This window comes from Scyliorhinus torazame, chromosome 26 (assembly GCF_047496885.1).
Source record: "Scyliorhinus torazame isolate Kashiwa2021f chromosome 26, sScyTor2.1, whole genome shotgun sequence".
In the NCBI taxonomy this organism is placed as follows: domain Eukaryota; kingdom Metazoa; phylum Chordata; class Chondrichthyes; order Carcharhiniformes; family Scyliorhinidae; genus Scyliorhinus; species Scyliorhinus torazame.
In genome coordinates this window covers 32,611,201-32,625,637 of record NC_092732.1, presented here as the reverse complement: position 1 = coordinate 32,625,637, position 14,437 = coordinate 32,611,201, and the positions used below count along the sequence as shown (strand labels likewise).

Here is a 14,437-nt window from a genome sequence, read left to right as displayed (position 1 = left end):
CCCACACTGACTCACACTGACCCCACACTGACTCCACACTGACTCACACTGACTCACACTGACCCACACTGACTCACACTGACTCACACTGACCCCACACTGACCCACACTGACTCCACACTGACTCACACTGACTCACACTGACTCACACTGACTCACACTGACCCCACACTGACCCCACACTGACTCCACACTGACCCCACACTGACCCACACTGACTCACACTGACCCCACACTGACCCCACACTGACCCCACACTGTCACCACACTGACCCACACTGACCCACACTGACTCACACTGACCCCACACTGACTCACACTGACCCCACACTGACCTACACTGACCCACACTGACTCACACTGACCCCACACTGACTCACACTGATACACACTGACTCACACTGACCCCACACTGACCCCACACTGACTCACACTGACTCCACACTGACTCCACACTGACCCCACACTGACTCACACTGACCCACACTGACCCCACACTGACCCACACTGACCCCACACTGACTCACACTGACCCACACTGACTCACACTGACCCCACACTGACCCCACACTGACTCACACTGACCCCACACTGACTCACACTGACCCCACACTGACTCACACTGACCCCACACTGACTCACACTGACTCACACTGACCCCACACTGACCCACACTGACCCCACACTGACCCCACACTGACTCACACTGACTCACACTGACCCCACACTGACCCCACACTGACCCCACACTGACTGACACTGACCCCATACTGACTCACACTGACCCCACACTGACTCACACTGACCCACACTGACTCACACTGACTCACACTGACTCACACTGACTCACACTGACCCCACACTGACTCACACTGACCCACACTGACTCACACTGACTCACACTGACTCACACTGACCCCACACTGACTCACACTGACCCACACTGACTCACACACTGACCCCACACTGACTCACACTGACTCACACTGACCCACACTGACCTCACACTGACCCCACACTGACTCACACTGACCCCACACTGACCCCACACTGACCCACACTGACCCACACTGACCCCACACTGACTCACACTGACCCCACACTAACCCCACACTGACTCACACTGACCCCACACTGACCCCACACTGACCCACACTGACCCCACACTGACTCACACTGACCCACACTGACTCACACTGACCCCACACTAACCCCACACTGACTCACACTGACCCACACTGACTCACACTGACCCCACACTGACCCACACTGACTCACACTGACCCCACACTGACTCACACTGACCCCACACTAACCCCACACTGACTCACACTGACCCCACACTGACTCACACTGACCCCACACTGACCCCACACTGACCCCACACTGACCCCACACTGACTCACACTGACCCCACACTGACTCACACTGACCCCACACTAACCCCACACTGACTCACACTGACCCCACGCTGACTCACACTGACCCACACTGACCCCACACTGACTCACACTGACCCACACTGACCCCACACTGACCCCACACTGACCCACACTGACTCACACTGACTCACACTGACCCACACTAACCCCACACTGACTCACACTGACCCCACACTGACCCCACACTGACCACACACTGACCCCACACTGACCCCACACTGACCCACACTGACTCACACTGACCCACACTGACCCCACACTGACCCACACTGACCCCACACTGACCCCACACTGACCCCACACTGACTCACACTGACCCCACACTGACTCCACACTGACTCACACTGACCCACACTGACCCCACACTGACCCACACTGACCCCACACTGACCCCACACTGACCCCACACTGACTCACACTGACTCCACACTGACTCACACTGACCCACACTGACCCCACACTGACCCACACTGACCCACACTGACCCCACACTGACCCACACTGACCCACACTGACTCACACTGACCCCACACTGACCCCACACTGACTCACACTGACCCACACTGACCCACACTGACCCCACACTGACCCCACACTGACTCCACACTGACTCACACTGACTCCACACTGACTCACACTGACTCACACTGACCCACACTGACCCCACACTGACTCACACTGACTCACACTGACTCACACTGACCCCACACTGACTCACACTGACCCCACACTGACCCCACACTGACCCCACACTGACTCACACTGACCCACACTGACCCCACACTGACTCACACTGACTCACACTGACCCACACTGACCCACACTGACCCACACTGACCCCACACTGACCCACACTGACCCACACTGACCCCACACTGACTCACACTGACCCCACACTGACCCCACACTGACCCACACTGACCCCACACTGACCCACACTGACCCACACTGACCCCACACTGACTCACACTGACCCCACACTGACTCACACTGACCCCACACTGACTCACACTGACTCACACTGACTCACACTGACCCCACACTGACTCACACTGACCCCACACTGACCCCACACTGACTCCACACTGACCCCACACTGACCCCACACTGACTCACACTGACCCCACACTGACCCCACACTGACTCACACTGACCCCACACTGACTCCACACTGACTCACACTGACCCCACACTGACTCCACACTGACTCACACTGACTCACACTGACTCACACTGACCCCACACTGACCCCACACTGACCCACACTGACTCCACACTGACCCCACACTGACTCACACTGACCCCACACTGACCCCACACTGACCCCACACTGTCACCACACTGACCCACACTGACCCACACTGACTCACACTGACTCACACTGACCCCACACTGACCTACACTGACCCACACTGACTCACACTGACCCCACACTGACTCACACTGATACACACTGACTCACACTGACCCCACACTGACCCCACACTGACTCACACTGACTCCACACTGACCCCACACTGACTCACACTGACCCACACTGACCCACACTGACCCCACACTGACCCACACTGACCCCACACTGACTCACACTGACCCACACTGACTCACACTGACCCCACACTGACCCCACACTGACTCACACTGACCCCACACTGACTCACACTGACCCCACACTGACTCACACTGACTCACACTGACCCCACACTGACCCACACTGACCCCACACTGACCCACACTGACTCACACTGACCCCACACTGACTCACACTGACTCACACTGACCCCACACTGACCCCACACTGACCCCACACTGACTGACACTGACCCCATACTGACTCACACTGACCCCACACTGACTCACACTGACCCACACTGACTCACACTGACTCACACTGACTCACACTGACTCACACTGACCCCACACTGACTCACACTGACCCACACTGACTCACACTGACTCACACTGACTCACACTGACCCCACACTGACTCACACTGACCCACACTGACTCACACACTGACCCCACACTGACTCACACTGACTCACACTGACCCACACTGACTCACACTGACTCACACTGACCCACACTGACTCACACTGACTCACACTGACTCACACTGACCCACACTGACTCACACTGACTCACACTGACCCCACACTGACTCACACTGACCCACACTGACCCACACTGACTCACACTGACCCCACACTGACCCACACTGACCCACACTGACTCACACTGACCCCACACTGACTCACACTGACCCCACACTGACCACACACTGACTCACACTGACCCACACTGACTCACACTGACTCACACTGACCCCACACTGACCCACAGTGACCCACACTGACTCACACTGACCCACACTGACTCACACTGACACACACTGACCCACACTGACCCACACTGACTCCACACTAACCCCACACTGACCCACACTGACTCACACTGACCCACACTGACCCACACTGACCCACACTGACCCACACTGACCCCACACTGACTCACACTGACCCCACACTGACCCACACTGACCCCACACTGACCCACACTGACCCCACACTGACCCCACACTGACCCACACTGACCCCACACTGACTCACACTGACCCACACTGACCCCACACTGACCCACACTGACTCACACTGACCCACACTGACCCCACACTGACTCACACTGACCCCACACTGACTCACACTGACCCCACACTGACCCACACTGACCCCACACTGACCCACACTGACTCACACTGACCCACACTGACGCGCGCTAACCCAGACTGACCCGGATGAATACTCTCTGATGCTGTCAATGCAGGGATTAAGTTGCCGACCAGCGTTGTGGCGAATCACCCAGACGGCTATGACAGCAGCGGTTCGAATGACACCAAACTGGAGGCTGGGAATCGCTGTTGCAAATGTCCCAAAACACAAGCCCAACTGGAACTGGAGGCTGAGGAAACGTCCTTCCGCAAGAAATTCGAAAACTTCCTCCATAATTCCATCTTCATGCCAAGGTAATCTGGGGCTTTGTGTCTAATCCCGTGCTGTACCTGTCCTGGGTGCGTTTGATGGGGACAGTGTAGAGGGAGCTTTACTCTGTATCTAACCCCGTGCTGTACCTGTCCTGGGAGTGTTTGATGGGGACAGTGTAGAGGGAGCTTTACTCTGTATCTAATCCCGTGCTGTACCTGTCCTGGGTGCGTTTGATGGGGACAGTGTAGAGGGAGCTTTACTCTGGATCTAACCCCGTGCTGTACCTGCCCTGTGATTGTTTGATGGGGACAGTGTAGAGGGAGCTTTACTCTGTATCTAACCCCGTGCTGTACCTGTCCTGGGAGCGTTTGATGGGGACAGTGTAGAGGGATCTTTACTCTGTATCTGACTCCGTGCTGTACCTGTTCTGGGAGTGTTTGATGGGGACAGTGTAGAGGGAGCTTTACTCTGTATCTAACCCCGTGCTGTACCTGTGCTGGGAGTGTTTGATCGGGACAGTGTAGAGGGAGCTTTGCTCTGTATCTAACCCCGTGCTGTACCTGTCCAGGGAGTGTTTGATGGGGACAGTGTCGAGGGAGCTTTACTCTGTATCTAATCCCGTGCTGTACCTGTCCTGGGGGTGTTTGATGGGGACAGTGTAGAGGGATCTTTACTCTGTATCTAACCCCGTGCTGTACCTGTCCTGGGAGAGTTTAATGGGGACAGTGTAGAGGGAGCTTTACTCTGTATCTAACCCCGTGCTGTACCTGTCCTGGGAGAGTTTGATGGGGATAGTGTGGAGGGAGCTTTAATCTGTATCTATCCCCGTGCTGTACCAGTCCTGGGAGTGTTTGATGGGGACAGTGTAGAGGAAGCTTTACTCTGTATCTAACCCCGTGCTGTACCTGCCCTGGGAGTGTTTGATGGGGACAGTGTAGAGGGAGCTTTACTCTGCATCTAACCCCGTGCTGTACCTGTCCTGTGATCGTTTGATGGGGACAGTGTAGAGGGAGCTTTACTCTGTATCTAACCCCGTGCTGTACCTGTCCTGGGAGCGTTTGATGGGGACAGTGCAGAGGGAACTTTACTCTGTATCTGACTCCGTGCTGTACCTGTCCTGGGAGTGTTTGATGGGGACAGTGTAGAGGGAGCTTTACTCTGTATCTAACCCTGTGCTGTACCTGTCCTGGGAGTGTTTGATCGGGACAGTGTAGAGGGAGCTTTGCTCTGTATCTAACCCCGTGCTGTACCTGTCCAGGGAGTGTTTGATGGGGACAGTGTAGAGGGATCTTTACTCTGTATCTAACCCCGTGCTGTACCTGTCCTGGGAGAGTTTAATGGGGACAGTGTAGAGGGAGCTTTACTCTGTATCTAACCCCGTTCTGTACCTGTCCTGGGAGAGTTTGATGGGGATAGTGTGGAGGGAACTTTAATCTGTATCTATCCCCGTGCTGTACCAGTCCTGGGAGTGTTTGATGGGGACAGTGTAGAGGAAGCTTTACTCTGTATCTAACCCTGTGCTGTACCTGTCCTGTGAGTGTTTGATGGGGACAGTGTAGAGGGAGCTTTACTCTGTATCTAACCCCGTGCTGTACCTGTCCTGGGAGTGTTTGATCGGGACAGTGTAGAGGGAGCTTTACTCTGTATCTAACCCCGTGCTGTACCTGTCCTGGGTGCGTTTGATGGGGACAGTGTAGAGAGAGCTTTACTCTGCATCTAACCCCGTGCTGTACCTGTCCTGTGAGCGTTTGATGGGGACAGTGTCGAGGGAGCTTTACTCTGTATCTAACCCCGTGCTGTACCTGTCCTGGGAGCGTTTGATGGGGACAGTGTAGAGGGAACTTTACTCTGTATCTGACCCCGTGCTGTACCTGTCCTGGGAGTGATTGATGTGGACAGTGTAGAGGGAATTTTACTCTGTATCTAACCCAGAGCTGTACCTGTCCTGCGACTGTTTGATGGGGACAGTGTAGAGAGATCTTTACTCCTTATCTAACCCCGTGCTGTACCTGTCCTAGGAGTGATTGATGGGGACAGTGTAGGGGGAATTTTACTCTGTATCTAACCCCGTGCTGTACCTGTCCTGGGAGTGTTTGATGGGGACAGTGTAGAGGGAGCTTTACTCTGTATCGAACCCGGTGCTGTACCTGTCCTCGGAGTGTTTGATGTGGATAGTGTGGAGGGAACTTCCCTCTGTATCTAACCCTGTGCTGTACCTGTCCTGGGAGTGTTTGGTGGGGACAGTGTAGAGGGAGCTTTACTCTGTATCTAACCCGGTGCTGTACCTGTCCTCGGAGTGTTTGATGTGGATAGTGTGGAGGGAACTTCCCTCTGTATCTAACCCTGTGCTGTACCTGTCCTGGGAGTGTTTGGTGGGGACAGTGTAGAGGGAGCTTTACTCTGTATCTAACCCCGTGCTGTACCTGTCCTGGGAGTGTTTGATGGGGACAGTGCGAGGGAGCTTTACTATGTATCTAACCCCGTGCTGTACCTGTCCTGGGAGTGTTTGATGGGGACAGTGTAGAGGGAGCATTACTCTGTATCTAACCCTGCGCTGTATCTGTCCTGGGAGTGTTTGATGGGGACAGTGTAGAGGGAGCTTTACTCTGTATCTAACCCGTGCTGTACCTGTCCTGGGAGTGTTTGATGGGGACAGTGTAGAGGGAGCTTTACTCTGTATCTAACCCCGAGCTGTACCTGTCCTGGGTGTGTTTGATGGGGACAGTGTAGAGGGAACTTTACTCTGTATCTGACCCCATGCTGTACCTGTGCTGGGAGTGTTTGATGGGGACAGTGTCGAGGGAGCTTTACTCTGTATCTAACCCCGTGCTGTACATGTCCTGGGTGTGTTTGATGGGGACAGTATAGAGGGAACTTTACTCTGTATCTAACCCCTTGCTGTACCTGTGCTGGGAGTGTTTGATGGGGACAGTGTCGAGGGAGCTTTACTCTGTATCTAACTCCGTGCTGTACGTGTCCTGGGAGTGTTTGATGGGGACAGTGTAGAGGGAGCTTTACTCTGTATCTAACCCCGTGCTGTACCTGTCCTGTGAGAGTTTGATGGGGATAGTGTGGAGGGAGCTTTAATCTGTATCTATCCCCGTGCTGTACCAGTCCTGGGAGTGTTTGATGGGGACAGTGGAGAGGGAGCTTTACTCTGTATCTAACCCCGTGCTGTACCTGTACTGGGAGTGTTTGATGGGGACAGTGTAGAGGGAGCTTTACTCTGTATCTAACCCCTGCTGTACCTGCCCTGGGAGTGTTTGATGGGGACAGTGTAGAGGGAGTTTTACTCTGTATCTAACCCTGTGCTGTACCTGTCCTGGAAGTGTTTGATGGGGATAGGGAAGAGGGAGCTTTGCTCTGTATCGAACCCCGTGCTGTACCTGTCCTGGGCGTGTTTGATGGGGATAGTGTAGAGTGAGCTTTACTCTGTGTGGTAGTATGTATTGGGGGTCATGTGGGACTGGAAGCCCTAATGTCATTGGCTGACAGATCCCGGGTCCTGGTTGGCAGTTGACCTCTAGCTCCGCCCTGAAGGCGGAGTATAAGAAGCCGATGCCTTCCCCCGCAGGCCAGTTTACTATCGGGCTGCTGGGGAACAGACACGCTTAATAAAGCCTCATTGGCTTCACTCTATTCGTCTCACGGAGTCTTTGTGCGCCACACTCTGTATCTAACCCCGTGCTGTACCTGTCCTGGGAGTGTTTGATGGGGACAGTGTAGAGGGAGCTTTACTCTGTATCTGACCCCGCGCTGTACCTGTCCTGGGTGCGTTTGATGGGGACAGTGTAGAGGGAGCTTTACTCTGCATCTAACCCCGTGCTGTACCTGTCCTGTGAGCGTTTGATGGGGACAGTGTAGAGGGAGCTTTACTCTGTATCTGACCCCGTGCTGTACCTGTCCTGGGAGTGTTTGATGGGGACAGTGTAGAGGGAGCTTTGCTCTGTATCTAACCCCGTGCTGTACCTGTCCTGGGAGTGTTTGATGGGGACAGTGTAGAGGGAGCTTTACTCTGTAACTAACCCCGTGCTGTACCTGTCCTGGGACTGTTTGATGGGGACAGTGTAGAAGGAGCTTTACTCTGTATCTAACCCCGTGCTGTTCCTGTCCTGGGAGTGTTTGATGGGGACAGTGTAGAGGGAGCTTTACTCTGTATCTAACCCCGTGCTGTACCTGTCCTGGGAGTGTTTGGTGGGGACGGTGTAGAGGGAGCTTTACTCTGTATCTAACCCCGTGCTGTACCTGTCCTGGGAGTGTTTGATGGGGACAGTGTGGAGGGAGCTTTACTCTCTATCTAACCCCGTGCTGTACCTGTCCTGGGAGTGTTTGGTGGGGACAGTGTAGAGGGAGCTTTCCTCTGTGTCTAACCCCGTGCTGTACCTATCCTGGGAGTGTTTGATGGGGACAGTGTAGAGGGAGCTTTACTCTGTATCTAACCCCGTGCTGTACCTGTCCTGGGAGTGTTTGATGGGGACAGTAAAGAGGTAGCTTTACTCTGTATCTAACCCCGTGCTGTACCTGTACTGGGAGTGTTTGATGGGGACAGTGTAGAGGGAATTTTACTCTCTATCTAACCCCGTGCTGTACCTGTCCTGGGGGTGTTTGATGGGGACAGTGTAGAGGGAGCTTTACTCTGTATCTAACCCCGTGCTGTACCTGTCCAGGGAGTGTTTGATGGGGAAAGTGTAGAGGGAGCTTTACTCTGTATCTAACCCCGTGCTGTACCTGTCCTGGGAGTGTTTGATGGGGACAGTGTAGAAGGAGCTTTACTCTGTATCTAACCCCGTGCTGTACCTGTCCTGGGTGCGTTTGATGGGGACAGTGTAGAGGGAGCTTTACTCTGCATCTAACCCCGTGCTGTACCTGTCCTGTGAGCGTTTGATGGGGACAGTGTAGAGGGAGCTTTACTCTGTATCTAACCCCGTGCTGTACCTGTCCTGGGAGCGTTTGATGGGGACAGTGTAGAGGGAACTTTACTCTGTATCTGACCCCGTGCTGTACCTGTCCTGGGTGTGTTTGATGGGGACAGTGTAGAGGGAGTTTTACTCTGTATCTAACCCCGTGCTGTACCTGTCCTGGGAGTGTTTGATCGGGACAGTGTAGAGGGAGCATTACTCTGTATCTAACCCCGTGCTGTACCTGTCCTGGGAGTGTTTGATGGGGACAGTGTCGAGGGAGCTTTACTCTGTATCTAACCCCGTGCTCTACCTGTCCTGGGAGTGTTTGATGGGGACAGTGTAGAGGGAGCTTTACTCTGTATCTAACCCCGTGCTGTACCTGCCCTGGGAGTGTTTGATGGGGATAGGGAAGAGGGAGCTTTGCTCTGTATCGAACCCCGTGCTGTACCTGTCCTGGGAGTGTTTGATGGGAACAGTGTAGAGGGAGCTTTACTCTGTATCTAACCCCGTGCTGTACCTGTCCTGGGAGTGTTTGATGGGGACAGTGTAGAGGGAGCTTTGCTCTGTATCTAACCCCGTGCTGTACCTGTCCTGGGAGTGTTTGATGGGGACAGTGTAGAGGGAGCTTTACTCTGTATCTAACCCCGTGCTGTACTTGTCCTGGGTGCGTTTGATGGGGACAGTGTAGAGGGAGCTTTACTCTGCATCTAACCCCGTGCTGTACCTGTCCTGTGAGCGTTTGATGGGGACAGTGTAGAGGGAGCTTTACTCTGTATCTAACCCCGTGCTGTACCTGTCCTGGGAGCGTTTGATGGGGACAGTGTAGCGGGAACTTTACTCTGTATCTGACCCCGTGCTGTACCTGTCCTGGGAGTGTTTGATGGGGACAGTGTAGAGGGAGTTTTACTCTGTATCTAACCCCGTGCTGTACCTGTCCTGGGAGTGTTTGATGGGGACAGTGTCGAGGGAGCTTTACTCTGTATCTAACCCCGTGCTGTACCTGTCCTGGGAGTGTTTGATGGGGACAGTAAAGAGGTAGCTTTACTCTGTATCTAACCCCGTGCTGTACCTGTACTGGGAGTGTTTGATGGGGACAGTGTAGAGGGAATTTTACTCTCTATCTAACCCCGTGCTGTACCTGTCCTGGGGGTGTTTGATGGGGACAGTGTAGAGGGAGCTTTACTCTGTATCTAACCCCGTGCTGTACCTGTCCAGGGAGTGTTTGATGGGGAAAGTGTAGAGGGAGCTTTACTCTGTATCTAACCCCGTGCTGTACCTGTCCTGGGAGTGTTTGATGGGGACAGTGTAGAAGGAGCTTTACTCTGTATCTAACCCCGTGCTGTACCTGTCCTGGGTGCGTTTGATGGGGACAGTGTAGAGGGAGCTTTACTCTGCATCTAACCCCGTGCTGTACCTGTCCTGTGAGCGTTTGATGGGGACAGTGTAGAGGGAGCTTTACTCTGTATCTAACCCCGTGCTGTACCTGTCCTGGGAGCGTTTGATGGGGACAGTGTAGAGGGAACTTTACTCTGTATCTGACCCCGTGCTGTACCTGTCCTGGGTGTGTTTGATGGGGACAGTGTAGAGGGAGTTTTACTCTGTATCTAACCCCGTGCTGTACCTGTCCTGGGAGTGTTTGATCGGGACAGTGTAGAGGGAGCATTACTCTGTATCTAACCCCGTGCTGTACCTGTCCTGGGAGTGTTTGATGGGGACAGTGTCGAGGGAGCTTTACTCTGTATCTAACCCCGTGCTCTACCTGTCCTGGGAGTGTTTGATGGGGACAGTGTAGAGGGAGCTTTACTCTGTATCTAACCCCGTGCTGTACCTGCCCTGGGAGTGTTTGATGGGGATAGGGAAGAGGGAGCTTTGCTCTGTATCGAACCCCGTGCTGTACCTGTCCTGGGAGTGTTTGATGGGAACAGTGTAGAGGGAGCTTTACTCTGTATCTAACCCCGTGCTGTACCTGTCCTGGGAGTGTTTGATGGGGACAGTGTAGAGGGAGCTTTGCTCTGTATCGAACCCCGTGCTGTACCTGTCCTGGGAGTGTTTGATGGGAACAGTGTAGAGGGAGCTTTACTCTGTATCTAACCCCGTGCTGTACCTGTCCTGGGAGTGTTTGATGGGGACAGTGTAGAGGGAGCTTTACTCTGTATCTAACCCCGTGCTGTACCTGTCCTGGGAGTGTTTGATGGGGACAGTGTAGAGGGAGCTTTACTCTGTATCTAACCCCGTGCTGTACTTGTCCTGGGTGCGTTTGATGGGGACAGTGTAGAGGGAGCTTTACTCTGCATCTAACCCCGTGCTGTACCTGTCCTGTGAGCGTTTGATGGGGACAGTGTAGAGGGAGCTTTACTCTGTATCTAACCCCGTGCTGTACCTGTCCTGGGAGCGTTTGATGGGGACAGTGTAGCGGGAACTTTACTCTGTATCTGACCCCGTGCTGTACCTGTCCTGGGAGTGTTTGATGGGGACAGTGTAGAGGGAGTTTTACTCTGTATCTAACCCCGTGCTGTACCTGTCCTGGGAGTGTTTGATGGGGACAGTGTCGAGGGAGCTTTACTCTGTATCTAACCCCGTGCTGTACCTGTCCTGGGAGTGTTTGATGGGGGCAGTGTAGAGGGAGTTTTACTCTGTATCTAACCCCGAGCTGTACCTGTACTGGGAGTGTTTGATGGGGACAGTGTAGAGGGAGCTTTACTCTGTATCTAACCCCGTGCTGTACCTGCCCTGGGAGTGTTTGATGGGGATAGGGAAGAGGGAGCTTTGCTCTGTATCGAACCCCGTGCTGTACCTGTCCTGGGAGTGTTTGATGGGAACAGTGTAGAGGGAGCTTTACTCTGTATCTAACCCCGTGCTGTACCTGTCCTGGGAGTGTTTGATGGGGACAGTGTAGAGGGAGCTTTACTCTGTATCTAACCCCGTGCTGTACCTGTCCTGGGAGTGTTTGATGGGGACAGTGTAGAGGGAGCTTTACTCTGCATCTAACCCCGTGCTGTACCTGTCCTGTGAGCGTTTGATGGGGACAGTGTAGAGGGAGCTTTACTCTGTATCTAACCCCGTGCTGTACCTGTCCTGGGAGCGTTTGATGGGGACAGTGTAGCGGGAACTTTACTCTGTGTCTGACCCCGTGCTGTACCTGTCCTGGGAGTGTTTGATGGGGACAGTGTAGAGGGAGTTTTACTCTGTATCTAACCCCGTGCTGTACCTGTCCTGGGAGTGTTTGATGGGGACAGTGTCGAGGGAGCTTTACTCTGTATCTAACCCCGTGCTGTACCTGTCCTGGGAGTGTTTGATGGGGGCAGTGTAGAGGGAGTTTTACTCTGTATCTAACCCCGAGCTGTACCTGTACTGGGAGTGTTTGATGGGGACAGTGTAGAGGGAGCTTTACTCTGTATCTAACCCCGTGCTGTACCTGTCCTGGGAGTGTTTGATGGGGACAGTGTAGAGGGAGCTTTACTCTGTATCTAACCCAGTGCTGTACCTGTCCTGGGAGTGTTTGATGGGGACAGTGTAGAGGGAGCTTTACTCTGTATCTAACCCCGTGCTGTACCTGTCCTGGGAGTGTTTGATGGGGACAGTGTAGAGGGAGCTTTACTCTGTATCTGACCCCGCGCTGTACCTGTCCTGGGTGCGTTTGATGGGGACAGTGTAGAGGGAGCTTTACTCTGCATCTAACCCCGTGCTGTACCTGTCCTGTGAGCGTTTGATGGGGACAGTGTAGAGGGAGCTTTACTCTGTATCTAACCCCGTGCTGTACCTGTCCTGGGAGCGTTTGTTGGGGACAATGTAGAGGGAACTTTACTCTGTATCTGACCCCGTGCTGTACCTGTCCTGGGAGTGTTTGATGGGGACAGTGTAGAGGGAGCTTTACTCTGTATCTAACCCCGTGCTGTACCTGTCCTGGGAGTGTTTGATGGGGACAGTGTAGAGGGAGCTTTACTCTGTAACTAACCCCGTGCTGTACCTGTCCTGGGACTGTTTGATGGGGACAGTGTAGAAGGAGCTTTACTCTGTATCTAACCCCGTGCTGTTCCTGTCCTGGGAGTGTTTGATGGGGACAGTGTAGAGGGAGCTTTACTCTGTATCTAACCCCGTGCTGTACCTGTCCTGGGAGTGTTTGGTGGGGACGGTGTAGAGGGAGCTTTACTCTGTATCTAACCCCGTGCTGTACCTGTCCTGGGAGTGTTTGATGGGGACAGTGTGGAGGGAGCTTTACTCTCTATCTAACCCCGTGCTGTACCTGTCCTGGGAGTGTTTGGTGGGGACAGTGTAGAGGGAGCTTTCCTCTGTGTCTAACCCCGTGCTGTACCTATCCTGGGAGTGTTTGATGGGGACAGTGTAGAGGGAGCTTTACTCTGTATCTAACCCCGTGCTGTACCTGTCCTGGGAGTGTTTGATGGGGACAGTAAAGAGGTAGCTTTACTCTGTATCTAACCCCGTGCTGTACCTGTACTGGGAGTGTTTGATGGGGACAGTGTAGAGGGAATTTTACTCTCTATCTAACCCCGTGCTGTACCTGTCCTGGGGGTGTTTGATGGGGACAGTGTAGAGGGAGCTTTACTCTGTATCTAACCCCGTGCTGTACCTGTCCAGGGAGTGTTTGATGGGGAAAGTGTAGAGGGAGCTTTACTCTGTATCTAACCCCGTGCTGTACCTGTCCTGGGAGTGTTTGATGGGGACAGTGTAGAAGGAGCTTTACTCTGTATCTAACCCCGTGCTGTACCTGTCCTGGGTGCGTTTGATGGGGACAGTGTAGAGGGAGCTTTACTCTGCATCTAACCCCGTGCTGTACCTGTCCTGTGAGCGTTTGATGGGGACAGTGTAGAGGGAGCTTTACTCTGTATCTAACCCCGTGCTGTACCTGTCCTGGGAGCGTTTGATGGGGACAGTGTAGAGGGAACTTTACTCTGTATCTGACCCCGTGCTGTACCTGTCCTGGGTGTGTTTGATGGGGACAGTGTAGAGGGAGTTTTACTCTGTATCTAACCCCGTGCTGTACCTGTCCTGGGAGTGTTTGATCGGGACAGTGTAGAGGGAGCATTACTCTGTATCTAACCCCGTGCTGTACCTGTCCTGGGAGTGTTTGATGGGGACAGTGTCGAGGGAGCTT

The 14,437-nt window shown here is 53.7% G+C and overlaps 1 protein-coding gene across 1 annotated transcript in view; it reads left to right on the top strand.

Annotated features, from left to right (window-relative positions):
• LOC140402944 (insulin-like growth factor 1 receptor) overlaps positions 1 to 14,437 on the top strand; it is a 125,158-nt gene that overhangs the window by 29,588 nt on the left and 81,133 nt on the right. Inside the window, exon 5 of the mRNA XM_072490586.1 lies at positions 4,266 to 4,464. Within this exon, the coding sequence (XP_072346687.1) occupies positions 4,266 to 4,464 (199 nt within the window). The remainder of the gene's footprint in view (positions 1 to 4,265; positions 4,465 to 14,437) is intronic.